The sequence below is a fragment of the Vigna unguiculata genome, chromosome 9 (genome assembly GCF_004118075.2).
Source record: "Vigna unguiculata cultivar IT97K-499-35 chromosome 9, ASM411807v1, whole genome shotgun sequence".
NCBI classification, from domain to species: domain Eukaryota; kingdom Viridiplantae; phylum Streptophyta; class Magnoliopsida; order Fabales; family Fabaceae; genus Vigna; species Vigna unguiculata.
This window is the reverse complement of record NC_040287.1, coordinates 40,874,087-40,901,936: the sequence shown is the minus strand read 5'-3', so window position 1 is coordinate 40,901,936 and position 27,850 is coordinate 40,874,087. Positions and strand designations below refer to the sequence as shown.

The window sequence follows — 27,850 nt, the reverse complement described above, 5'->3', positions numbered from 1 at the left end:
CTTAAATTGCATTAAATAAACTAAATTCATAAAAAAAATATATTATAAACTCATCTTAATCCTCAATGAACACAAATACAATTTGAAAAGTTATAAAAGAAATCTTATTTAAAATTTATACTTGTATCATATAAAATATAAGATTTTATCTTTTATTTTTCTAACAATAGATTTCACTCTAACATTTTAGTTAGATTTCACTATGAAATTTTAAATACATTTTTATTGTTTTCACAATTTAATTTTTATCTGCATAAAAATATAAAAAAAATAAGATAGTGAGAGTTCTTCTATAAATTTATATTTTAGGTGGGAGCTAGAAAATATTTAAAAAATAATAATTTTTGTATTTAAGATTTCAAATAAAAATCTTACCTTAAAAATATCTAATTTAGTAAAATAAGATCGAATATGTATATATAATAATTCATTTTATTTATAAAAATAAGTTTTTGGACAAGAAGAATTTGAATAACGTGTGGAGTAAAACTTTCGTGAGTCAGCTTCCTTGCTTGCTAAGACTTTTCAAGAATGGATAATACCAGCTTTTTATTTTAATTTATTTTATTTTAATAAAAAACGAAAACCAACACAAACACAAAAAGCCTTCCACCGCTTTCTTTCTTTCATTGTTGTTCTCGTCATCTTATTTCATTGGATAATCGTTGATGCTTATATCATGTTTGAGTGTCTGGACTTTCAATTATAATTATAATTGGTGATTATTTTTTTAACATATCACTGATTTAGGAATATATAAGTTTTTTATCATGGAAAGTTAAACTGATTGGTTGAGTGGAATATAATACTTGTCCCAGTCACTTATTTTAGGGTCAGATTCTCTACTGAATTACTTATTTAAGAAAACTTTTTAAATCGTTTTAAGCAATCGTGTTAGGGTTTTTTCTAGAAATAATGCTAATAATTTTGAAAAGCATTGTTTTGGTACGTATACTCACCGCCATATTTTAAAATAAATAAATATGTTGATAACTATGAGGCTTACATTTCTCTTTTGGCTGAAGAAAAAATATATAATAATTACTGTCCAACAAAAGCATTATATAAAATTGTGGTTACTGTTCGCGGTTATTTCTATATAATTTTGGTAAATATGTATTTATTGAAGTGAAGAAGAAATTATTTTGTAGAGTTTATATATTAAAGAGTTCTTAATCTGGAAGACATGTACGGTGTTAAATACTGAAATTCTAAGATTTTTTTTTTTTCAGAGTTTATTATACATTACAATATGAGCAGCAAATAAATAAAATAGGTCAAGAAGAATATGGATGAATATAAATGTGCATACATACATAATCGCCAACTAAATTTGAAGGGAGAAGAAATATCGTTTGTATTTAAAATTAACTTGTGAAAAAAAAATAGTATATTATGAATAAAAAAGCTTTTGGCACTATTGAAGATTTTGGGAAGTTAAAACTTAAGACAGATATATAGTTGTTGATTATATTGAATGGTAGAATATTATAGATGGTATTTGGTTTGAGGGTACAAAACAATTGCACAATATTATACTCATAACAACTAATTGAATTGAAATGTTGGACACAAATAATGTGTCAAATAGGTTGAGGATTTTACAGACCTGTTAATATTGACACTCCTAGGCATGGATTTTATTTATTTTTATCTCTATCAATATAAATATAATAAAATATAATGTATTATGATGGATTTGTTCTACATATATAATAAGCATATTTTGTTTTTTGCCGACAGATAAATGAATTAGAAAGCTTTATATTTTAATAAAAATGTCGGCATACGTAATAAAAAACTATTAAATTCATGTATATTTTAGTGAAAAAGATATATTGTTTTCCTATTATAAACATGCTGGTAGCACATTTTAATCTGGGTCAAATTCAAAACATGCTGACACTAAGGCTGTTTCTTCTTGCACCCCATTAATTTTCTCTACACCCCATATTGCATATTAATTTCTTTGTGCACCCAATCATTAATTTGTCAAATTCAAAATGCACTAAATCGATTTTAAAAATATTTTTTCGGAAGACACTCATATATTCCTATTTTGGATACAATAATCCGGAAATTTTGATGTGGTGGAGGAAGAAAATTGATCGGCTAGAGGAACAAACAGGCTGACACGTAATAGTTAATACGATAAGTGGCTAATCATTTACAATTGTTTGATTTTATTGCCTTGCAAATGGTTTGTTTGTGGGTGAGTCGAAATTCTCTTATACTTTTTTGTTTATAAGTTCTGATGCATTAAAATTTGACCTCAGTTGGGCACAAATTGTTATTATTTTCTCTTTGGGGCGACACTTCAATAACACTGACACCTGAACATCCATCTCCTCCATTGTCTCTCATCATATCCCTCACCCTTGCCACGTCATCCCACCTCCCAACAATGGCATAAAGATTCGACATTAAAACATAAAATCCACCGCTTTTGGAATTCAACAAAAACAAATTTTTTGCCAAGCATTCCCCAAGCTTTACTTCATGTTGAATGCAACAAGCACTTAACAATGCTCCCCAGACAGCAGAATCAGGCCGAATTTTCATGTTGTTAATAACCTCCATTGCTTCCTTGAACAACCCTGCCCGACCCAGGAGACCAACTATGCATGCGTAATGCTGCAAAGTTGGCCTCAAACCATACTCTTCTGTCATTCTACAGAAGTATTCAATTCCTTCGTAGACAAGTCCGCCATGGGTACATGCTGCTAAAACTCCCAAGAAGGTGATTTTATCTGGTTCTAGCCCTTGTTCAAGTAGTTCAGAAAAACAACTGAAAGCTTTGTGTTCGTGTCCATACAAACTATAACCCGATATGATGGAGTTCCATGTTGCTAAACATGGACCATTGATGCTATAAAATACTTTTTCAGCATAATCTAATCTTCCACACTTAGAATACATATCTATAAGAGCAGTTCCTGTAAAATCTTCCATTTTCACATTGTTTCTAAGAATATATGCATGCAGTGTCTCTCCAATCCGCAGGTATCCAAGCTGGCAACATCCTGATAGTAGACTAGCGATAGTGATGGCATCTGGTTTTTGTCCATACGTGCTCATTTGGCAGAATAACTCCATAGCTTCACTTGATTTTGCAGCCTGAACGCAACCAGATATCACAGAATTCCAAGTGACCAGTGGTTTTTCACTCCTGTCAAAAAACAAAGATAAAGCAGCTTCTATCTCATCAAATCTTGAATACATGCTTATTAGCCCATTTGCAACCAAGCAATCATTAGTCAGCCCGTTCTTCAACCCATACCCATGGAAAGCGCATCCAATGGAAAAATGAGACGGATTCGTTATTCCATGTAGAACACCAATTAATGCAACTGCATCTGGTCTTATGTCCAGTAGCAGAGTTTGGGTAAAACACTCCACCGCAGACTCTACATCACCCTTTTCCGAATAGCTAGAGATTATCGCAGTTAACGAAATCAGGTCCTTTGTGGGATAACGCTTGTAAAGCAATTTTGCCATATCTGTGAGCCCTTGCTTTGCATATAGACAAAGTAGGGAGGTTACAACAGAAGCGTCACTGGTAAACCCACATTTGACAATATAACAATGGACAGTTTCCGGAACAGCATTAGCTGACGTAAGGTTCATCATTGTCACTGGACTGGGTTCCAAACCTTCCTTCAGCATCTCTTTAAAGCACAAAACCGCCTTGTCCGGGAAACCATTAAGGCAATAGGCACCAATCATGGTATTCCAAGAGATGACATTTTTCTCACCCATCTCTACAAACAAGTGTAGGGATGCTTCCAAGTCATCACATTTAGCATACATAGAGGTAAGAGCATTATTCAACTGAGGATCAAAACCAAAGCCAGCTTTGATCCCAAACCCATGAATGGATCCACCTCGAAGAATAAATTCTCGACGACCACATGAGGGCAATAAACTAGCGATTGTTGTTTGGTTAGGCCTAAAGCCCTCCCCCAGCATGTGCACAAAGAGTTGAAAAGCATCGTGAGGGAGCCCATTTTGTGAATATCCACAAATCAACACGTTCCATGAAACCACATCTTTTGAAGGCATATCTTCAAACAGTTGGTGTGCGTGGTTGGTGAACCCAAGTTTCATGTAAAAGTCGATGAGAGCGGTGTTTACATACAGAAATTGTTGAGTGGCCCGTTTCAACAATTGGGTTTGAATCTGGTTGGCATGTAGGGTCGCAGAGGGTGAAGCGCGAGAAAAAGAATGGGAGGAAAGGCACGCTTTGATGAGTAAAGAAAAGGTAACATCGTTGGGGGTGGCATTGGCCTGTAACAGTTGCCGGAAGATAAGGATTGGAAAACTTGCATCCTGGAAGAGAGAGTGAAACAGAGAGAGATTGGTTTTAGAAGGCAACTTCATTTCATCATCCTTTTACACTCCCAAACCACACTACATACACAGTGAAGAGAGTGTTAACTGTTGTATTTTGAAGAGTCATTCAAAACATAAAAGTCACAATTTTTTGAATAGTGGTAGTTAGTGTGTATATCAGTTTCCACCTCGTGATGCTAATTATTATTGTATCGTTTTGTATACAATTGAAATGTAATAGTTAACCATGCCTTTTTTTTGTATGACAATAATATTAATATTTACACATGTATTAACATAATTGATTAATAAAACATATTTATCTCTCTTTGAAACAGTAAGATTTTACTCTTATTGAAATTTTTGTATTTTTACATTGTCTTACATGAGAATAGCAAAGAGATTGAGAAATTACTCCTCGTAGAAGGACCTGGAAAATTAGGCTAAGAATTCTTTATTAGGAGCAATTAAATTATATTATATTTCTAGTTGATTAATAAATAGTGTAAAATTATGCATTGAAAACATATATTTATTAGAATTTCAATCTATTCTTTTATTTAAAAAAAAGGTTTAGTCAAAATTGTTATGTTTACAGTTTTATTCTGAAACTTAACTTAAATTGTAACTTCTAAAGAATAAGAAATTTGGTCAAACTAACATAAGGTTCAACTCTTTACAAATATATTGTAAGAGTTACCAATTTTTAGAAATCCAATAATTTTAGAAAAAAATATTTTTGACAATCATTACATTTTCCTCCTCCTCCTTAAACTTAAGAAAAAACTTAAGAACATTAAAATTTAAGTAAGCACGTTGCCAAGTAATATTGATAAATATAAAATTAAAAAATAAAATCAGAATTAAAAAAATCTTAAACCATGCAGTAGAATTTAAAATATAAAAGAAAGAAAAAAATATACTAAAAATCAGAAACCACAATGAGTGGATATGGGGAGTGCGTGTCTTCTTCTCATTAGAGGTTTGGTGTGCAGAGAGATATGGCAAATGCGCGCTTTTGGTTTCCACAGTTCCTCTGTCTGTGTCTGTCTTCTGGTAATTCACACTTTTTCTTTCCTTCCTCTCTCGTCTTTCTTTCTGATTCATTTCCAGTGCTTCATACCATTTCTTTCTTTCCTCTGCCTGAATTTATGCTTCCTTTATTTCGTTTATTCATAATTCAAATTCAAAATTAGAACTAGAGTGAATACTTAGTTAACCCCACTAGCAGGGTAAAAGAAATTCAAATTCGTTTATGCTTGAATTGCATTCAATGTAGGTGTTGTTCTTATTCATAATATATTTGTATCACATGTTGTTGTTCTTACTTTGGAATAGAATGATCTTCCTTTTGCTGTCAAAAACAGGGCTGAGTGGATGTGCAATGTCTTAGGGATTTGATTTATGATTGCTGCTCCTTCAGGACTCTGTCTAGCTTCCAGTTTGAAATCCTTATACTATCATGGCTATGTCTAATCTTTGTGTTTTTATATAAACATCAAAATCCATTGTATCGCAACCATTTATAATCATTTTCCATTTCCCAAATATAGTCCACATTTAAAAAAAACAAATTTGCCTGTAACCGCTATACCTTGGGAAAGTCATTTTCCTTATTGCTCATTTTATCCTTTCACTTGATGGTATTGGAATCAATTGAAACTCAGCATCCTTTTGTATGATGCATCACTGATCAAAATTTTCTATTCCAAAATCTTGATTACATGCAGTCTAAGATTTTGAATACGAAAGATGCCGCAGGTTATCATTCCCGGGCAGATTAGCAAGTCCTTTTCCTGTGTTAGACTAGATATACAAAAATCAGTTAAGTGTAGAATTTCCCATGTAATTTTCAGCTTAGTTGCTAGGGACAGGCATGGCAAACTATGTCTTGGTCAGACAAAAGTTGAATCTCTAGTGAAAATCAGGCACACATTATTGTCTAGTAGGATAAGAGTTGCTGGTGAATATCAAGAAGGGTTATCTGATGAAGATGAAGATCTCTGTCCCGTAGAATGTGTAAGAGAATTCACCACTGATGAAGAGTTCAGCAAAATTTTGGAGAAGTCTAAAGGAACTGGATCTTTGGTGGTGGTAGATTTCTTCCGCACCTCTTGTGGAAGCTGCAAGTATATTGAGCAGGGTTTTGCAAAGTTGTGCAAGAAATCCGGCGATCATGAAGCTCCAGTAATCTTTCTAAAGCATAATGTAAGTATCTGTTTATTTTGTTCCTATATCCAGTACAACAGTTTTTTTTAGATTAATTTTTCTATACAGTAAAAAATTTTACACTTATTTAATGTCTGATTTTTAAAGTAATTATTATAAAAGACAAGTTTATACACACTTAACATGTAATTGGAAGACACTGTCGTAAACCTTTGCACTTTTATTTTATTTTCCAGGTCCGATTAAGATTTTATTTTGAGTAAACAGTATATATGTGACCATTCGAACCATCTCTATATTGTCGTCCAATCACAAGCGGTTACGAATGATAAGTTTATTAATGTTATGTCAAAACTCACATTAGTGATAATTTTTAACTAGTTTATAGTGCTATGTAAACTACTTACAGTGCATAAAAATTAAAGTCTTTATTTGTTATGTGTGTTTCCTTTCTCCATTGTACAAGCATATTTAAAGTTTGCGGAGAAGAAGTTCATGATCTGCTAATATTTATATTCTCGAAAAAAAAATCATGATTTTTAGGAGCGAAAAATAAAATTTGTATAGTAAACTAATAAGTTCCTCTATAATCTATTTATTGAAATTATTTCATATCACATTTTCCAAAATTTGATTTCTAATTTATACACACTAACTATAATTTACAAAGGAATTGGTTTTTTTTTTTCTCCATACAAATTTATCCGACGAGAATTTTTATCATTGTCACTCAAACTAGAGGCTTTATTTGATTAACTATTAGCTTTAACATGTTAAAAGTTAATGTATAAAGACTCTTATTACGCTATTGCTTGCAGGTAATGGATGAGTATGACGAGCAGTCCGAGGTTGCTGATCGACTTAGAATCAGGGTACATCTCCTTTATTGATTACTGATTATCAAATGAAACTTAATCTTCATAAACTGACACAGTTAAGCATCAACAATGGGTTGTCCAACTTCTTTTCAATATTTTGTGGGTGTTTCAATTTGCACCATTTCTCTAGTTAACTTTATTTAACTGGTGCACAATGACATCTTTGTTTTGGTCTTCTCTTTCTCCACCTCACTTTTATGGTTAATTCAATCTTCTTCTAATCGGCGATAGATATGTTGTGCATGATTTGTTTGTGGTACTGGGCATTCATGCTTTATAATACGATGAGTTTGAAAAGGAAAGAAAATGATGCAGGCCGTGCCTCTTTTCCACTTCTACAAAGATGGGGTGCTGTTGGAAGCATTTCCAACCAGGGACAAAGAAAGGATTGTTGCGGCCATTCTCAAGTACTCATCTCTTGAAGCTGAAGATATCTTAGTTTAACTCCGAATGGGATGGTTCATTGTACCCTCTGGGACGGTTGAACACAGTAGGAAAACTAGTAAATTTTTTGAGTTTAGATTCTTTATTAGATTTTTTAGTATTATTTTATGTTGTGCATCAAAGATACATTATATTTGATACAATTTGAAGGCACAGCAAAATAATAGTACAGAAAAATCTAGCCAGAATCCAAATTCAAAATTTTTTTTAAGTCACGATGTTTATTAAAGAGTATGCTGCATACTCACCAAAACATTTCGGTTCTTTCCTGTATGTCGGAATTCACTTTGTTAGGACAGGATATGGATTCCAAAAATCTAGGGAAGAGTTTACTGTCCACTATGATATACATCCTTTCCTTTCGTAGAGGTTATAAATAAAATTTTACTTGTTTAGCTTTCGTTCTATTATTTATTTATTTTAATTTTTATTGATAAAAAGTTAATAAAATTATCAATTTTAAAAATATCATAATTTAATACTTTTAATTATTAAATTTTAAAACTGTATTATAATATTGAAGTACAGTATTAGTTTTATAGATTACTAACATACATTGGCTATAAATTGTAACTATACTAAAATTAAAATTATTTGTACTTATTAACAATAATTGATAATTGAGTGGAAAAAAAAGTTACGTTGTTAAGTTTTTGAAGATAAAAAATTTCACTAAATCTTTTATTAATATAAAAATTAAATTAAATCAAATAAGGATAGACAAAAGGTAATTAAGACATTCTTATGCAATTTTTTATTGTAGCGATTCACGTGACAGGTCTTAGATAAGATTTGTGCCGTAGATAAATAGTAGTTTTTAATAGTTTTTCAGAATTGAGATCATTATTACAATGATAAAAAAAACTATGAAATAATTACGGATTCTTCTTTAAACTATTAAAGATTTATCTTTGGGGAGAAAAAATTATTAAGTTATTGAGACAGCATTGTAGATTTTATTAAACATGAGATAAACAACTTTTCTATAATGATTAGAGATGCTCTAGAATGTTATCATTTAGAAGTTAATTGAAAGTAAGCTAATGGACAAAATACATCTAATTGATATTACTCGGTATAATCTTTAAAATTATAAACTTAATTGTATTACCTTTTTAATGAAAAGTCAACATTTATTTCAATAATCACATTATAATTAGCAAAATGAAGATGATGGTTCTTAAATTTAAATATTAGTTTTGATGGACAACACGTATAGTATTTACCACATAAGAATAAGTTCATTACAAAAGCAAAAATTATTGTTTGTCTTCAAAACTATTAAATCTGTTATTTTATTTTATTTTTATTTTTATTGAGGGAGGGAGGGGGAGCTGTTTGTAACACCTGACGACAGTTAGTTTTAAAAAAATCATATAAACTTCATGCCAATTTGGAGATTGTCAGCAGAATATTGATAATTCATCTAGAGACTGTAAATTGACCTCAACTATAAATTACAAAAATACTAGGGATCACAAAGAGAAATGATCAATCATTTGGCATTGAGCGGCCAATAATAAATAGACGCCCAATTCATGTAGAGACTGTAAATTGACCTCAACTATTTTCAAGACAAGAACTGGTGAGAATAATTTTATGCCCTTTTTCCATATGCGTTTTCATGGACCTGCACTTCCGGTCCATATATCAAACGGCAGCGCTCTGTAAAAGAACCAACCATCTTAGAGGCTACCTCCTTAAAGAACATTGAAGCAATCTGATCACCATAAAAGTACATTTGATTAGCAATAACAAAATAAAAGTTCAAAATATAACTTACACAACTACGATCTCTGTGATCGTAACAGTGTTGTGATGAAGTGAATTTTGTGTACGTAATTGTATGAATACAAATGTAGATGCATGAGCATAGGAGGGAAAGCTATGCCAGAATACTGGTAATGCTACTGAGCAGTACTACTAATTAAGCCTTCTCCGGTAGGCGAACGACATACAGGGTTCAGTGCTAGAAAAGGTAAAGTGAGAACAGCATAAGATTGATTTTTCAATCAAAGCTTAAAGACAAAAAAAAAAAAAAAAAAAAAAAAAAACGCTGTGGAGAACATATACATTATAGCACAGTTATACCTGTCTGTAAAGTGGAGACTGAAATTTAAAATCCACCAAGAAATGAAGATTGCAACTTCCAGGAACAGGGCCAGGGTTAAATTCCCATATGTTTATCAAATGGTCAAACAAGGTACTTTCTGACACGGTTGTCTGAAAACAAAACAAAAAATATAGAGTATAAGTACAGCAAAGTATCAAGGAGCAGAACTCTGCTACAAAATTTAGAAAGATAGAAAGAAATGAAGAGAAACACAGATCCGTATTCAAGAGCAGAACATATTTAACTAATCTAACTGGTTTGTGCGTAAAGAATCTAAAACCCAATCATTGAATCTTCTACTAAAAATGATCAGAACCAATCGGCACTCAATTAATTATAAAAATTTGATATGAGAACAATCAAAATATTTAGCAATAGCAGCGTTAAACTCAGCAGTCCAAAATCTGCATCTCATATGCCAATGCTCATTTCAGCACATATACATCATCGTAGCTAGGTTATAGTAGTTCACTCTGAAGGATTTAATACTCCAGAAGTATCATACCACAGATGGAATGACCATATCATGCTCAAGCATCACAATTGCATAATAATATGACAAAAATATACTCGAAGCCTAGCCACAGTTGCAGAGAAAGATACTATCAGAAACTACCAAGGAAAAATGTCCAGGCTTGGCTTGCCTCATCTCCGAAAAAACACACTCTGAGACGTGGGAAGTTCATTTAACGAACAAGTCAAGCTTGTGATCATGCTAAAAGAAATGAAGCCAGAGCAATATATAAATTACATGTAAAACCCAGAAGAAAAAAAAAACACTCTTCGTTCAGTGAGATATCTAATGATAATGGGTATTGAATACATAAACAATATATTTCCTTAAATAACTACCTAAAACTAAGAGCCAAATAATTAATCAAATTACTATAGACATAAAGCTAATAATCAGGAAAACATGAAACAAATACCTTAACTATTGCCTATTAATTATGAAATAAACATGTCGATGAGGCATCAATAACTCTGACATTGATCTCAAAAACATCATACGACGTTAGAATACTAAATACTATCATTTATCCTAGAATATATAATAACCGTAATTATGTTGATAAGCTACTGGTCAGACTACTAGTTAACTATCCATTACCAAAATGCAGTTACTTTTGATTAACTCTTAACTGCCCCTTGACAACTCAATTGATTGCAATCAAGCTACAGACAGGGGATTAAACATGCTGCACATACACATAAAAAGTTTGCTTGGACACCCGGATTGGCCTAAAAAACATAGACCTTCAATTAAAGTATACTGTACAAGGTAGAGGAAGAATAAAGGCAGCTTTGGAGGTGGAGTAAGGAACCCCGTTGCGCATTACTAGCAGAAGGGACATGCACCAACGGGAAATTATGCAGCAATTATGAAAGAGAACAGAATATCAAGGGAATGGAGGTATATGTGCAGGATGATGTCATCTTTCAGGGTGTTTTGGTGTGGATTATGGCACAGGGAAGAGAAGGCATGGGGTAGGTAATTTACCTCTGTATTTATGTTTTCTGCTATTTCCATTCTAATCAGAAAGTGGCTCTTTTTATTTTTCCTACCATGTCTACAGTAAATCAGTATCTATCACACCCCTTCGAGATTAAGCTCAAAATTCCACTTATTAAGGCACTAGTTGAACCTCTGCAACATCCTTTTCAAAATGAGCATGAGCCTGCCACTTGACACCTTGACCAACCATAGAAAAAGGTAAAAAGCTATATACAGACATAGTTAAAATTTGACTTTATCTAGTTTTAAAATGTTCCATTTTCCCGTCCAAATTTCAAATTGATGCCACTAGTCTATCCTTCACAGTGATGGTCACAGGGAAATTGTATTGTTTATGAGGACCTGTGCAACATCTCCACATCAATGACATTGGTGAAGGGACTCAATTACATCAGTTTGAATGATAAGAAGGAAAATTGGTCAGATTGAACTATAAGGATGCAACTTTTTTTTATAATAGAGTCTTTCTGCATCCGCGATTAAAATAAAAGAACACATGTGGAGTTTGCACCCATTGCGAATAAAAGCCATCAAAATTTACAATTTTCAATCAGTATTAAAATGCTTTTAGCACCAAGCTGCAAATTTTCCAGATAAAAATTATGCCAACACATTAACAGGCATTGGCTTAGATAAGCCTGATCCCATTAACTATGGAATTTTGAGCAATGCACTAACAGCCAACAACAACCAACCAAAATCTATCACAACCATGATACTCTGGAATGCAAGAAAAAGATAACTAAAATACACAGGAGAAGATTGAATACCTTTATTCGCTTTGGTCTGTCTACTTGCACATGAGAAACATAGCTTTCGACAAGGAATTTAAATCCAATCTCCAACTCGGCATCAAATGATCCGTCTGGATGGTGTCTAAGTATGTCTGACCTTTGACACCATGGAACAAAACCGTGATAAAACTCAACAGCTGCAACAACATCAAATAATTGTTCTGGAGAGTACCTAATGATAAATAAATACACCAGTTAACACATGAAAAGAATAAAAAGAATGACGATGACAGACAAGTATAAATATCCGGAATTCAACAATAATTATATGCAAGGCAAAGATAGTGACAGATTTTTAGGTTAATCCAAATCACCATTTTTAGGTTAATCCAAATCACAAGTGGTCCCGACCAATCTCTCCTTAACATGCATTCAAGTTTTTCCATTTACGCAAAGAAATTAACACTTGATTACATGTCATGGGGATAATAGTCGGGGTCACGATGGTCCCGGACTACCTGGTAATTTATCTAGGATAAGATTTTACACTCTCAAATTCATAAAGCTTTTTTTTATAATCCAAAAACAGAATATTTATCATATAATTTCAGTACTCAAAGAACAAATTTAAAAGCAAGCTTTCAGCCACTATTAGAATGTATCCTAACATAATGAAACTAGTCTGACATAAAAAAGAAAGAAGCTAACTTTCTTTTAAGGATTGAAAAGAATCGTACAAGAAGACCAGTTGAGTTACACTTAAAAATGTTTACAAAATGCAACATATTCTAAATCATTGACTGTAGAAAAGCAAAATCCCAAAAATCTACAACCATGCAACAATAACATGCTCTATTACCCCAAAACGCGTCTCTCCTCGTATGTTTTGGATAGAATCCCTTCTTCGCCATCTCCACATCCAAGAAACTGTCTAGTGTGAACAGCATTATAATTGTTATTATTGTTACTATTACTAGATCCTCCTGTGATGGAGGAAAAGCCGATGCGAGAGACGCAAGGCTGAATGTGATGGCCGGTAATGGCTGTGATTGATCTGCCCTTGCTCGACCTGATCAATTGACTCGCACCGCTTCTGCGTGATGCTAAGGAGCAAAGGGCCTTCGAGGTCGACAAAAACGGCGGCATAGTAACTCCGAAAAAAATTGGGATACCTAATCTAATTAAACTTGGAATTATGAGAAAAATCAGAACTTTGCACCTTCCACGGTTGCAATAAGGATGCAACCAGGACCACGGCTTAGCTGAAAAATCGATGGAATGAGAACCGCGGATCCAGAATGCGAAACCCTAGGATACCATAAATAGTTGAACAGCAGAATATTCCAATGGAAGGATAGGCGATATCCTGAGAAGAAACTCAAACGGAAAAATAGAATGGGATGTGTTTGTGAATTTATTGGGTGGAACAACTACAAATTTGAGGGGAAATTTGGTGATTCTTGTTCTATCAAGAAAATATTCAAATATGAAACCGTGCCACGTGGTTGATTAGGTCATTTTAGTTTTCTTTTTCATTTTTCATATACTCGGTGAACCGCCGAACGACGTCGTTTCCAGTTAAGCACACACATGGGCAGCGCCGCTGAAATAGGAAACCCGTCGTCCCCTTTGGTCTCTATTTTGTTGTCAGATTCGTCTTAAATCACCTTACTCGTTAGTGTTAACGGTTCGTTTACTCAGATTGTATTTTTATACTTTTATATTAAATTCAATTTAATAGATTGAATTAAAATTTAAAAAAAAATCTGTTAAAATTTTAATTTTCAAATACTAATATTAATCTAATTGAAAAATAATACAAAGTTTTAAAACTTAATTTAACATAATTGATACCGAGAGAGGTACAAAGTTTATCAAAATTAATTTAAGATAATAAAAATATAATACATTTTAAAACTTAATTTAACATAATTGATACGGAGAGGTAAAAAGTTTATCAAAATTAATTTAAGATAATAAAAAAATAATACAATTTGTCTTTAATTAATTTATCTAAATTAATAAGTTATAATTAATAGATAAACATTCACGTAAAGTAAATACAATTAAATGTTTAAATAAAAGTTACAATACATTTCATATAAGTTTTTCTTAAACGTGAACACTTACAAAATAAAAATATAATGAATTATATGTAGATCAAAATTTACGAATAAAATATATAAAGTTTAAAGATAAAATAAATTATACTCATTTAATGAGTGATCATAAGTTTTAATATATTCAATTTCTATAATTAAGTATTTCAAATAACAAGTAATTTAATCTCATTTTTTTCATTAACCTTTAATTATTGTCACAATAAATAATTGTTAAGAATAATAATATTTAGAACCACTTTTTATATTCGTTTCAGATCAATTGTTTATTTTTATATCTATTTAGTAATATTATGTGACTATCTAAAGATGCAAGGAAAAATATGTCAAGATTTTATGATCCAATTTAGATAATAATATTTTAAATAGAGCTAAAGTTCGTCTTAAATTTTCTAAATTCTTATTTTTTTTTTAACAAATTTAAAAAAAAAGTTCACCAATTATATTATAAAAGAATATAGCTAAAAAATTTTGTGTTCAAATTAATTCATTATTTTAGGATCACCCTTACATCATTTTCCAACTTTGATGTCATTTGTTTCTTGCCAACATCCCTCTTAATATCTATATAACAATGTTTGGTTAATTTAATGATTTTGTATATTTTAATACTAGTTTTATATAACTTGTCATTAGTTTTATTTGTCTTATTTATTTATTTAATTTAATTTATATCTAGTTACACGTTTTATTTTTCTTATTTAAGTTAATTTATATTCAGATATATATTTATTATATTTATTTATTTAATTTAATTATTTATTTTGTTTAATTTACCTTGACTTATTATTTATTTATTTTGTTTATTTATTTTATTTAATTAAGTATTGATATTATTTATTTAATTAATTTTATTGTATCTTTATTTATGTACTGATATCGTTTATTTATTTTAATTTTTTTTAGACATGGATCATTTATATTAATTTATGTTTTGCTATTATATTTATGATATTTAATTTATATCTAATTGTTTTTTAAATTCCGTATTTTAGTTCTTATTTTCTTATTTTAAATATCATCATTTTATAACTGAATAAACATGTATAAAAATAAATAAATAAAGTAAATATATTATTTTTATTCACTAAACTTAGATGAAAAAAATTACCTCTATATTTTATTATTATTCTATGTTATTTGTATTTGATATTATCTAATATCTCCTCAACATCGTCAAGGTTAAATAATGTAGAAACCTTTGAGATCGATGGTGATTAAACTTTAAAAATACAAATTAAGCAGAACCTTAAAAAGATATTACTAGTGACTCAATGCTAAAGACATCCATACTTCTCGTGCTCACAATAAAACTAGTACACCTAATCTTTGTACCTGTGGGAACACGAATACAATTACTTAAACATTTTAGTAATGATCAATGTTGTTCTTATGTAAAAGCTATAATTAACAAGAAATAACAATTACAAGTTGGTATTATCGATATCCAATCACTACATCCACCAAATCAAGTACAAGAACAATAGAATCACATATTTCCAATATACTTTATGCTAGTGAGGAAGAGTTCGCTCTTCCACTGTTATAAGCAAGACGATGACAAAGTAATAGAAGACGACAAAAAAGAAATATGATATTTTCATTTAAAAGAGAAAAAAAACAATTTACATACCACAAAGGTCAGAGACATAATTATGTTGAATAATAATAACAATTATAAGAGGTGAATAACCAAAACAAATTATGTAAAGAAACAATAGAGACAAACAACACAACACACAAGCAAATAACACGGATGAAAGATAAAGGTAAATAATATAAGAAAATGGTGGAGAAGAATGAGAAAAGGAGAGAAATTTTTTTTCACTATAATGTTTATGTTTGGTTATTTAATGCTATAATTAAATTGTGGTGGGAGCAAACAATGAATGACATGGACATAGTGTTACTCATATAATATTAGATTAGTTTGGATTGAGTTGGGCTAAGTTTAACTCAATTAAAAATTAAACATAACATAATTTAATTGATTGTATTAGGTTGAGTTTAAATCATTGATAATATGTTGTTTCTTTTGTGAGATTTATTTTTTATAAAATATTTTTAATTAATATTTTGAAAAATAAATGAACAGATATAAAATATATCCATTATTTAGTGAAAATAAAAATAAAACAAAAAATTTATACATGTTACAAATAGAAATAAGAATGTATATCATTTTATATTATAGACAAAATTAAAAAATATAAACTAACACTCGCCTCGTCCATTATCATCCTGCCATTAATTGGTGGTAGAAAGTTAACATTGTTTTTAAAAACCGAGCATAAATATTTTTTTATTATAATATATATATATATATATATATATATATATATATATTTATATATTACTTTTTTATGTCTAATTTTGTAATTATTTTGTCCCGGTTTTTTTAGCCTCAAAGTGTTAAAGATTGTTTTCAACAACAAAGTAAAATATTCTAAATATTACTTTTGTAGATAAAAATAAAAATATTTTTATTACAAAAAAAATGAATATTATTATGTACCAAAAGATACTCTAATAATTTATCATTCAACAAAGATACTCTAATATTATTATGTACCAAAAATGAACAAATATAACACATTGATCTTTATACTAAAAAACTCATAACAAATAAATATTTTAAAATTTTAAAGTTCAATGATTTGCGATTTCCTCTTAAATCTTAAATATATATATATATATATATATATATATATATATATATTTTTTGAGGTTCTCCTTAGATATGCCTTTTCCATAATAATATAATTTATCTAGAGATTAATTGAAAATTACGATGATTAAATTTAAATGTGCATTCTAGAAAACAACTAATTACAATATACTTAAACTATCTATTTATGTTTTCTAAATTTTAAATACCAATTTAATAAACTGTCTTTTATTTATTTTTTATTTGTATTCATATGTAAATTTAGAGTACAATATTTTTCATGCATTCAGTAAAGCAATAGTATTTCTTAATCTTGATTTTAATATTTGTTGAAAAGATAAAGAATAGTGAAATTAGATTTAAATGATAAACGAGATTGTGATAACCCGCTGGGGGAAGAAAATGGGTAGAGGAGAAGGAGCTGAAGCTGCTTCTTTATCCTAAACTTGAGTTTCCCGCAGAGCTGAGAGAGTGAGTGCTGAATAGTAGAATACGATGTTAGTTGGATAATTGGGTGAGGTGAGTGATGAATTCAACTTCAACCATGGCTTTGTCTTCTTTACTACCCAAAACGGCACCGCATCTTCTTTCCCTCACAAACCCCTTCTCTTCCTCTCCCTCTACTCTCATCTTACCTTTCCGCTTCCACTTTTTGTCTCATCTACCTCCTCTCTCTCCCCTCAAAGCTGCTTCCTCCGGCGGCGATAGTTTGCGCAGCAAGCCCCTCACGTCGCAGGGAAGGGGGATTTTGGAGGAACACGGCAACCACGCCTTTGAGGAAGACGACGACGACAAATGGATTGACTGGGAGGACCAGATTTTGGAGGACACCGTTCCTCTCGTTGGCTTCGTCAGGATGATTCTTCATTCTGGACAGTATGTTTCTATCATCAAATCATTTCCCTTGCTTTACTTTACTTTACTTTGCACCTATATGTATTATGCAATTGCAGTTGAAACTACTAATATATCAGTTAGTCTAACTCGAATCCAATGCAGATCATATACTAACAGTCTAAGTCTACCGTTTGAGTGTTTTAACCTTTCCATATCACAATAAACAGTTCAATCATCATCACCGAGTTCTTAATTCCTTGTCACCTCTTGTATTTAAATCTGGGTGTTCAGATTTCTTAAATAGCTACTATTGCGGTGCTATTGCTTTGGGAGTTTCCCTGGATTCGCAACTGTATTCCTTCTGCTATTGTGGCTGCTACGAGTGCCATGGTTGTGGCATGCATCCTCTTGTTATCTCTGGCCTATTGAACTCCTTTGAGTTAATATTGATACCATGATAGTGCTGAATAAAATGCACAAAAAGAAATTTCTCATTGCTGTAAGACGATTACAATCGGCAGTGCGTACAGAGAATAAAACAAGTGGTTTATATATCAAGAGTAACATAATACAGCTGGAAAAAGCTGTTGTAACAAACTAACAGAATAAAAAATAAATGTAAAATGGAAGAAGATATCTATGATATCTCTATCAAATATTATGCCAATTCTTTTTCATTTTATATTTATTTGCCTACAGCTTAATTTTTTATGTATATATAATTGATATGTATAGTATATTTAACCTATTATATGACTTTCACTATTTGCTCACAATGGTATCCACCACTGGATATAACAGTTTATTGACTTTCCACCGTTTTCTGCTATCCGCAACTGATGATACTGGCTGTTTGAACCGATGAATCCCATCACTGCATGGCTCTAGGGTTATGTCCATAACAATATAACTGGAAACAAGAAAAGCAAGGAGGGAGTTCTTTTATATGGGTGCTGGAAATGCCCTCTTTGTTGGTAACTGACATTGTCTTGTGTGTCAGGCCTAAATATTAAGATTGACATTTTAGTGCTCTGCCATTTTCAATGTTGTCTGGGTTTCAAACACAGAACCTTGGCTATATGAAAAGGGCCAGGGAATTGGTAATCCTTTTAATCCAAAAGTTCCAAACCAAATTTGGTCTTTTTGGGGATTTCAATTTCCAGAAACGAAATCTATAGCTGTAATAGCTGTGAAATTGATAAAGACGACTTGGATATAGAAGATGATGATTAATGAAACCTATCTAGGAAACTTGTATTTGGCTTTTTGTTGGTATTTACTTGCATGTTTAGACACATATGGCTTTTTATTGTTTTTTTATGAATTTATGAATTTTGAGTAATTTCTATAATATTTTATAATTTATGTATACTATATAAAATTTCGGACTTGTGCTTATCCCACTATTTGTTATCCTCTATAGAGTTTCTGGGGCCAGTTGCTATGCGCTGCTATTTGGGATTTAAAATACTGATGGATCTACATACATGTTTTGTTTTCATTTATCTTGGAAATCCTGGTGATAGCTTGTTACAAATTGTTGCCTCAGATATACATGTCCTGGTCTCATATCTCTCGGAATTCTGATAATACCTTGTTGCAAATTCTTGTCATAGATATGAAAGTGGAGATAGACTAAGTGAAGAGCATGAGAAAACCATTATTGAGAAGCTGCTTCCCTTTCATCCAGAATTTGAGCAAAAGATCGGATGTGGAGTTGATTATATCACGGTATCTCTCTATCACATACAATTTTCTCCTTCTTACTCACAACTCGCACACACACAATATATGCACTAATTTTGTTGACAAAAGGCCTTCCCTATATTATTTTTTATTTTTTTTTCCAGTTGGGTCCAACAATTATGAATTTTATAGGTTTAGCAGTCTCTTAGAGTATATATATGGCCGTGACATCAGGTGTTCGTCCATTAAAAAAATTTGAAATGGCTCTGGTTTATGGTGGGTGATAAAACCATCTTAACTGTGGTTACCCGGTTGATGTGAGACTGTGGGGTGCTTTCATTGCTTTTGCAGCCTCCATCACCATCATTGTGTTGGATGTGAGACGGTGTGGTTAGTCCTGTACTGTGTCTTCTAGTAATGCAGCCTTGCCTTAGTAGCGATTATAAGTTTTGGATAATTTTCAACTTATTAGGTGGATTTGGAATTGAGTTTGGTCCTGAGCTCAAATTCCAGTAGTGGGGTCCCACTAATAATAGGATCTGTCTCTAACGAATTGCAGGGTGCAATAGTGCAAATTGCTTTATTGATGGGAAATTGAAGTAATTGGCTTTTGTTAATTCATGGAGTGCTATCTGATTGATTTTGTTTTATGAAAATTTATGCCACTGATTTGTTCATCATTGGTGATCCACTCTACATTTCACTCGGGAAAATGGTCCCTTGCAATTAGAGAATGTAACGAGCATAAGTCCTTGGGAGAACCACACCCCAAAAGCTAGCTATTGGAGTGGGAGAGCCCAAGTCCTTATAAGACCTCCCCTTTGAGGTGACCTCCTCGATGTGGGACTCGTTACATTACCACCCCCTTCGAAAGCCGACGTCCCGGCGGCTCTCACCACCACGACGGGCCTCACCACCACGACGGGCATCACCACCACTCCTTGGTGGGTCTAGCCCCGGCGGGTCTACAACCACCGGTTGGCCGGCTCTCAACGAGAGGCACCATTTGTAACGAGCATAAGTCCTTGGGAGAACCACACCCCAAAAGCTAGCTATTGGAGTGGGAGAGCCCAAGTCCTTATAAGGCCTCCCCTTTGAGGTGACCTCCCCGATGTGGGACTCGTTACAGAGAACTCCATCCTTAATATTGTTAATCTATTTGCCTAGTTGGATAGTTTTTACACCACCTGATTTGTTAATAACTGAACTTAAGTATCTTTTCTGTCTCAGGCTCTGCTACAGATAAGTTTTTTCAGGATTTCATACTAAACTTGTATTGATTTTTCTCTTTCTAGTAGGCCAGTAAATTTAGTGCTCCAATTCGTCTGCTTTGCTCAATTTTTGTCTCATTCCACGGTAGTTATGAATTCACATAATACATGTACGTAGAAATGTTTAGCCCTGTAAAAGCCTTTTGCTGCTAGCCATGTGAGGTGTGTAAAAACATCAATTATACCGAAATAAGCCATATTTAAAAAAATCCAAATAATGTAAATAGGGCTTTAAACCAAGATTTCTACTTTTTAGCAAATAATTCAGTTAACTGGTTTTAAAATGATTTTGACTTACAGTAGGCTTTTAAAACTGGTTGTTGCTAATATTTTAGCCAAAGCTGGTGCTAGACAAGTTTTAAAACTAAGTTTGGTTAAAAGCTGAAGTGGGATCAAAACCAGATGAAAATTAGTTTAGAACTGGTTCGACCAAAACCAAACCAGTTTTAAAATCCGATTCTTATAATTGGTTGGATTTGAACTGGTTACATTATAAGCCCTCCCGGCTAGCCAAATCTGGCCTTCGACCTTGGTGTTACCTTGGTGTTGAAAAGTATGCAAATGAAAGGATTCCATTTGTCCCTTGCCTGGCTACAGGTGCATGGTGCATTGACTGGCTTCTTATCTCTAAAAAACTCGTAAAAATCAATAAAATATGTATTCAATGCCTTCATTGTCTCTCGAATTGAATTACAACAAATCTGTTTTTCTTGGGGTTAACTAATTACACTTGGTTTGTGATTTTTACGTGTTGCTGAAAGTTTATTGTTCGCTTTAAAAATGTCAGATTGGATATCATCCTGATTTTGAACGCTCAAGGTGTTTGTTCATTGTTCGACAAGATGGTCAGGTGGTTGATTTTTCATATTGGAAATGTATAAAGGGCTTGATCAGAAAGAACTATCCCTTATATGCAGACACTTTCATTCTCAGACATTTCAGGAAGAAAAGTCGTAATTTGTGAAGTTAAAACTGTATTATGCTGGTTGGACCATTTTATATTAGCGTTCGCATCCTTTTTAATTTTTTTTTTTCGTGTTCTCTTATTGATAGCATGATATTTTAAAGGTATGGAAAAAATGGTGCACATTTTTTGTGGAGTTCAGAAGGGTGTTTGATATTTAGCGACTCACTGCAAATGATTGCCATTTTATTGACAATATTCGTAGTGATATAAAAATATGGGAATGTAGATGATGTATATATACCTTGATGATATTGTACCGTTCAGTGCATATATTTTTTCCTTTTGTAGAATTGAAGTTCATTTTATACCGTTTTACACCCTGTTTGCTTAGAGTGAAATAATTGGAGATGATGGAAGAAAGGTAAAAAGTAAACCTTCTATTGTCTGTTTAGAAGTGAAATTAGGAATGAAGTCTGTGGGACTGGACGAGGGGAATTGTAATTTCCTTATTCGGCCCAGTCTTCATTTCCTTTTAGTCTTGAACCTATGTATATATTACCTTTCATTTAGTCTGGATTAGAATTTTTAAAATGTAGAAAATATATTTTAGAAAGTTCAATTCAAAATTAATGGATACAAGAAAATTGTGGGATAAGGGGGATCAATTTATTTTTTCATGCTGATGAAGTGTGGCATGAGTTGTTGATGGGCTTTTGGCTATTAATTCTGTGGGCATTTCTTCTGGCACCGACATTTTTTCTTCCTGCACCCCATAAATTTCAAAATCCCACCTTTACCCTTCAATCAAAGTAAAAAAGATTAAATATATTTTTTGTCCCTCAAGTTTCAGCGAAATTTGGAATTAGTCCCTAATCAACACTTTTAACCAATTTAGTCCTTCATCTTTCAAAATACATGAATTTAGTTCTTTTAACCAAATTTTGTTAAGTTTATCTGACGTTTCAAGCGCATTTCATGATAGTATTTAAATTATTTACACTGATTGACACATTTTTGTTTCAATATTAAATTAAATACTATCATGAAATGTGCTTGAAACGTCAGATAAACTTAACAAAATTTGGTTAAAAGAACTAAATTCACGCATTTTGAAAGATGAATGACTAAATTGGTATAAAATTTTGATGAGAGACTAATTCCAAAATTCACTGAAACTTGAAGGACCAAAAACATATTTAACCCAAATAAAAATGGGTGACCTGTTTCGATTAGAGCCTAGTCTGCAAGGACTTCAGATTTTAACCCACCATTTAAATGTGTTTATAAGGTTTTCTTTTAAGAGTTTGTAGATTAACTCATTAAGTATTTTTAATTAATTATTTTATTAAAAATATTTGATTTATTGAGTATTTAAAATATTTGTTATCTCATCTTTAATTTACTGATTAACTTATATTTTTTTAATCTTTTGGATTTGTCAACTCGTTTTCTCTTTAAAAAGGAATGAGAGGAGATTGAGAATATTCAATTGAACAAAATTTTTAACAAATTTTAATAGAAATCTATATTAAAATACTTCAAAAATTTTAATATTTTTTAACAAAATCTAAATTTACAAAACCTAATATAAAAAAAAGTGAATATCAAATCCTTCAAATTATCATTGCTAGAAATGGGATGAGACCATATGTTATTTATATTATTCATAATAATATAACAATTTAACCTTTTGTTTTCCAACTCACAAACCACCAATTTTCGTAATATATTTATTTCACAAGTTCATTCACTTGTTGACTTACAGGAATCACAGTGGTCCACGCACCTAACTTTTACTTTCAGAGCATCCGTGAAGTCTCCACCACCTTATTATCCTCATCAAAATTTCATGATACTTTTCACACAAAATTTATTAGCAATTAAAGAACCAATTTTTTAAAATTTTACTTCAGCTCCATCCCCACAATCCGAGTTCTTCAAGGGTGCATACGACAAGTGCCACGTGTGCCCTTAATACTTTTAGTTTTATTATAAGAGGACAAAGTTGGGCTATCAAAAAATTATGCAACTTATTTTGTTTCATCCTTCCATCAAACTAAATGCCTACGAAGAAAATATTTTTTCTTCATTTTCGAATGATATTTCATAGTTTTCTCTACTTCAATTGTTCTCAATAATTCTATAAATGTTCATTCATATGTTGGTGTAAAAGGTGGTGGTATTTGTGGAGAATAATGTTTAGCTGGAACCATAACAAATAACAACTAAAAATTGTATGAATTTTGCGTACTCATTTGAAGCTATTATGGATATACTTATAAGCAAAATGACAAAGAATTTGATTGTCCTTTTTCATGAGTTTATCACAATCTTTAAGAGAGGTAATCCTAAAATGTTTATAATATCTCTTCATATATGAGGTTCACATCTTCTCAAACTTTATTTTTTTGTTGATAACAAATATTAAACTATTGATAATGTTGGTTGGTTATCTTTAAGAATAAGTTAAACTTTGGACTTTGTTCAAAGAAAAATCAATTAACTTACTAAAATTTTAGTGTATTCTTAAATTTTATTTTACTTTTTGTTAGAGATTCCACACTGACTAGAGATAAGAAAAATTTACAATATTATATATGTGTGCATAACTCATCTTATAAACCGATTTTAAGTCAATTTTGTGATATTGAATTAGACTTAAAATTTACTTCGTAACATAATATCGTAGTTATGAGTTAGAGTCTATTAGACTATTATTAAATAACCTTACAATTTGATTTTGTATGATTGGATTAGGTTTATAGTTAATCTCTTAACACTTTTAAAAAGTGACACATCATAAATATTTTATCGAATAAAGTTAATATTTACAAATATAATTAGCTCAAAAACTTTGTTAAATAACTATGATACATAAGAAATTAAATGCGTGATGCTTCATAGACTTACCACCTAATATATATGGTTATATATTTAAAAATAAGCATATAATACATATTAAAAAAAAGTATGTCACCTTATATTGATTGAATTCAAGTTTACAATATATTTATTAAAAAGACTTTTTGGAGATAGTAACTTTGACCTAGTGAACATTAAACCCATGTTTTTTTTGAAAAAAAAAAAAGAAAAAAAAAAACTCTCATAATCTCACCAGTCATGTGCTTAACATTTTTGTGCGTCCTTGACTTTGTGTTTACTTTTTTTTAATATCTTTCGTGGTTCGAGATAAACTATGCAACAGACCTATAATTTGTAAAACTTCAGTGTCCACTTTCCATTGGTTCCCAGCTTTTAACACCCACTCACCATTTATGCAATTAAATACCAAAGGTGACTTACACAATATGTTCACAGAAGACAAACAGCGAAGACCAAACTCATCACTAATTACTTCCTAAAAGAAAAAAATATTTACAAATATATTAAATTTGTTAATAACTAACTCTTTTTAGATAATAAGAATTTATATCTGCTCAGTCCTTTTAACCAATTAACTAAACAAAAAAAATATATAATAAAGGAGCATGGTCTAAAAATCTTGGGTTAAAAAGTAACATGCAGAGAGATGCAGAGTATTGAGATTCTTTGTTGGGTGTGCATGTGGCGTGCACTTATGGGTTGTGGTAGCGAGAAGTGTTGGTTGGACACGTGTTTGTGTTCCCATTTTTGTTGGTCCCAACATAATATTAGAATGTAATTGAGAATTGAGAATGGAGTATGTTTCACACTCTTTCTTTCTCTCTTCTCTTTGCAACACCTGTACTCTTCATGTCACTGTCTTTCTTTCCGTTGCTTCAAAAACTGCTGAGCTGTTCTAACAACTTTCGACCTTTCCAGACTTCCTTCATAATATATACTCTTATTCCCTTTCTCAACCAACAAAATAATATCATTTTTTTTTCTCTCTTATTATATCTTCTGTCTCGCTTTGCTACAAGAACTGCATCGAACCTAAAAACACTCTTCTTATTATTATTGTCTAAACAAAAATAAAATCATAGGTTGTTACAGTTGAATTTTGAGAATTTTTTTTTTTGTTACAGTTGAGAGTTTTTGTCTCACTTTATTGGCGCAAATGAATAAATAATTCAATAGTGGTGGGCTTGGATCTTAACATGTCTCGGTCTCACACTCACTTCAAATTCACGGCCGAGATTTATGGATTTTATTGGACACGTTACCCAATATACTGTCATTCTGATTTCATTTCCTTTTGAAAACAAATGGAATAAATGCAACTAATCTCGGTGTTTTTGGTATATTCACAATTTCATTTTGAAACGGAGTGATGGGAATTGATTCATCGGGCATTAGGATCATAAAAAAAAATTGTATAAAATTTGTTACGGATATTAAGTAAGTATTATTGATGGATTTCATGGATAATAGATAGGGGTATTTAATTATTTGTTTGCTGATAAATATCCCTTATTTATATTACTGAATTTTATTTGAGTTTTTTTTTAAAAAATTAAGTGATTTAAATAAAATTATTAGCGAAAGAAATATTAATTATGAAAGACTTGTTTAAATTCACTAAGGTGTTTCATTGTAACATGCTATTAACACTATTCTCTATTAGAGAATATGTAAGGTTGACGGGTAATTATTGTATAAAGTATACGAAGAATGATATGCATCATTTTCTCATTCTAAAATCTTTTGATATAACCACTAAATTAGAATAAAACTACTTTTTCTATGAAACTCCTTTCATAGTTTCCAAATATCACTAATAATGAAGCTTGTAAAAGTCTTGGTTTTGCAGCTTGTGTTGACTCTTTTATATATAGTATGGATGAATATATTGATAAATTATAAGCTCTTGTGGGATGCATAATTATTTATATGATGAAATTATGGGAGTTATTTTCACTATTAAGCACTCTAAAGAGACTAACTTTAGATGTATTTGGTTGAAAAGTGATTGTGTATGGTTGTGCAAAGTTTTTATCTATTTCTCAAATTATTCTCAATTTATTGGAGAGGGACGGAGAAAATGCTTTAAAATATTTAAAAGTATGTAGTTTAAGTATTCTCATATGTTTAAGAAAATCACTGTTTTGATAAGTTGACTTCTTTAATATTAGAAAGTAAAATTGATTATAAATAGTATGATATTATGTCATGTATAAAGTTCCTATCTTTAGAATTTGTTAGTCTTTTTAAGGAAGCTTGCCATGTATTTTTTGTGCATAAATTTTGTTTGATCATCTATGTTTTTTGTTGTTTTTTTAATAATATCTTTGATGTGTGACAAAATATTTGTGTATTTTAAAATGTCAGTCTAATTTATATGTCATTGTACATTATATTGATAAACATGCCAAATGTAACTCACAAGAGAAAACAATAATGAATGTATGATGTAATAGGGTGTTAATTTGGATAATGTTCTAACGTTTTTGGTTTAACCATGAGTTATGTTCGTTGTTTGTTTTGTTATGGTTTTTGTTTTGCATGTGCATGTAGTGTTAGTTTGGATGAGTGGAAATTGTGATATAACAAGAGAAACCCCAATTGCTAATGCTTTTCTTCACGCGGAGTTGACAATGGTGTTTGCTTGTCCTTTTGCAATCCAAAGGAAAACGCAAACTCCACTATCACTATGCATACCTATCCACTTAATTCCTAAATCTACACTTTTGCCAAGGACAACGTATCTATACATTTTCGCCGCCTATTTAAGATTACAACAAATTAACATTATTTATTTCTTTACTATTTTTTAAAATTAAGTCATGATTAAAGTTCACTTTTTAATATAATTTAAAGTCGTCAAAAGTTTATCATAATAAACTTTGTTATATCTATTATTTATGTCATTTACTGTTAGATTATTATTGATTTGTAATCTCACATTAGAGATGTATATGCATAAAGAAAAAGTTTATGTTGAAGATTCAACATAAACTAGACATGAAGTATAAATCTTATGATATACTACTGTTGTAAAATTAAATTAGATTTAAAATTTGTTGGAAATCCAAGTATGAAAATCGCACATTGAGTATGAAAATTTGTTGGGAATTTAAGTCCCACATTGAGTAAAAATAAGAAAATCAAACACTACATAAGTATGAAAACTCATAAATTCATCGTCTTAATGTTTTTGATTAAGAGTAGTGTCAATCCCTTATATATAAATTAGATTCATGTCTTATTAGTATTGTATCTCCTTAATTATCCTCTCTCACAAAGACTCAATAGT

At 31.1% G+C, this 27,850-nt stretch overlaps 4 protein-coding genes across 9 annotated transcripts; 2 read left to right on the top strand and 2 right to left on the bottom strand.

Moving 5' to 3' along the window:
• Positions 1 to 2,139: 2,139 nt before the first annotated feature.
• Positions 2,140 to 4,593, bottom strand: LOC114162892 (pentatricopeptide repeat-containing protein At2g04860). Its single transcript, XM_028046883.1, has one exon. The coding sequence runs from the start codon at positions 4,378 to 4,380 to the stop codon at positions 2,260 to 2,262; it is 2,121 nt and encodes a 706-aa protein (XP_027902684.1). The 5' UTR covers positions 4,381 to 4,593; the 3' UTR covers positions 2,140 to 2,259.
• A 682-nt stretch (positions 4,594 to 5,275) lies between these two features.
• Positions 5,276 to 8,218, top strand: LOC114162471 (thioredoxin-like 4, chloroplastic). 4 transcript variants are annotated; one of them, XM_028046383.1, is made up of 4 exons: positions 5,276 to 5,388; positions 6,063 to 6,540; positions 7,320 to 7,373; positions 7,695 to 8,218. In XM_028046383.1, exons 2-4 carry the CDS (start codon positions 6,085 to 6,087, stop codon positions 7,821 to 7,823), a joined length of 639 nt encoding a protein of 212 aa, XP_027902184.1. In that variant the 5' UTR covers positions 5,276 to 5,388; positions 6,063 to 6,084; the 3' UTR covers positions 7,824 to 8,218. The 4 variants fall into 4 exon arrangements, with proteins under 4 accessions (XP_027902184.1, XP_027902182.1, XP_027902183.1 ...); XM_028046381.1 differs by having other exon boundaries at positions 5,700 to 6,540; XM_028046382.1 differs by having other exon boundaries at positions 5,671 to 6,540.
• A 987-nt stretch (positions 8,219 to 9,205) lies between these two features.
• LOC114196254 (coenzyme Q-binding protein COQ10 homolog, mitochondrial) lies at positions 9,206 to 13,842 on the bottom strand. 3 transcript variants are annotated; one of them, XM_028086842.1, is made up of 5 exons: positions 13,046 to 13,842; positions 12,223 to 12,418; positions 9,915 to 10,046; positions 9,745 to 9,792; positions 9,526 to 9,543 (listed from the first exon to the last, which is right to left on the bottom strand). In XM_028086842.1, the coding sequence occupies exons 1-4, from the start codon at positions 13,330 to 13,332 to the stop codon at positions 9,787 to 9,789; spliced, it is 621 nt and encodes a 206-aa protein (XP_027942643.1). In that variant the 5' UTR covers positions 13,333 to 13,842; the 3' UTR covers positions 9,526 to 9,543; positions 9,745 to 9,786. The 3 variants fall into 3 exon arrangements, with proteins under 3 accessions (XP_027942641.1, XP_027942642.1, XP_027942643.1); XM_028086840.1 differs by lacking the exon at positions 9,745 to 9,792 and having other exon boundaries at positions 9,206 to 9,543; XM_028086841.1 differs by having other exon boundaries at positions 9,515 to 9,792.
• Positions 13,843 to 17,344: 3,502 nt separating this feature from the next.
• On the top strand, positions 17,345 to 21,998 carry LOC114164399 (protein DCL, chloroplastic). The gene is made up of 3 exons (XM_028049065.1): positions 17,345 to 17,850; positions 19,428 to 19,542; positions 21,556 to 21,998. Exons 1-3 carry the CDS (start codon positions 17,501 to 17,503, stop codon positions 21,730 to 21,732), a joined length of 642 nt encoding a protein of 213 aa, XP_027904866.1. The 5' UTR covers positions 17,345 to 17,500; the 3' UTR covers positions 21,733 to 21,998.
• The last annotated feature ends 5,852 nt before the right edge of the window (positions 21,999 to 27,850 follow it).

Coding starts and splice junctions, on each gene's coding strand:
- LOC114164399 (XM_028049065.1), top strand. CDS start 17,501: ATGAATTCAACTTCAACCATGGCTTTGTCTTCTTTACTACCCAAAACG. Junction 17,851..19,427: donor ATGATTCTTCATTCTGGACA/GTATGTTTCTAT, acceptor TTCTTGTCATAG/ATATGAAAGTGGAGATAGAC. Junction 19,543..21,555: donor GTGGAGTTGATTATATCACG/GTATCTCTCTAT, acceptor TAAAAATGTCAG/ATTGGATATCATCCTGATTT.
- LOC114196254 (XM_028086840.1), bottom strand. CDS start 13,332: ATGCCGCCGTTTTTGTCGACCTCGAAGGCCCTTTGCTCCTTAGCATCA. Junction 12,419..13,045: donor GAGGAGAGACGCGTTTTGGG/GTAATAGAGCAT, acceptor ATTTATCATTAG/GTACTCTCCAGAACAATTAT. Junction 9,544..9,914: donor AGTCTCCACTTTACAGACAG/GTATAACTGTGC, acceptor TATGGTGATCAG/ATTGCTTCAATGTTCTTTAA.
- LOC114162892 (XM_028046883.1), bottom strand. CDS start 4,380: ATGAAGTTGCCTTCTAAAACCAATCTCTCTCTGTTTCACTCTCTCTTC.
- LOC114162471 (XM_028046383.1), top strand. CDS start 6,085: ATGCCGCAGGTTATCATTCCCGGGCAGATTAGCAAGTCCTTTTCCTGT. Junction 6,541..7,319: donor TAATCTTTCTAAAGCATAAT/GTAAGTATCTGT, acceptor TATTGCTTGCAG/GTAATGGATGAGTATGACGA. Junction 7,374..7,694: donor CTGATCGACTTAGAATCAGG/GTACATCTCCTT, acceptor AAAATGATGCAG/GCCGTGCCTCTTTTCCACTT.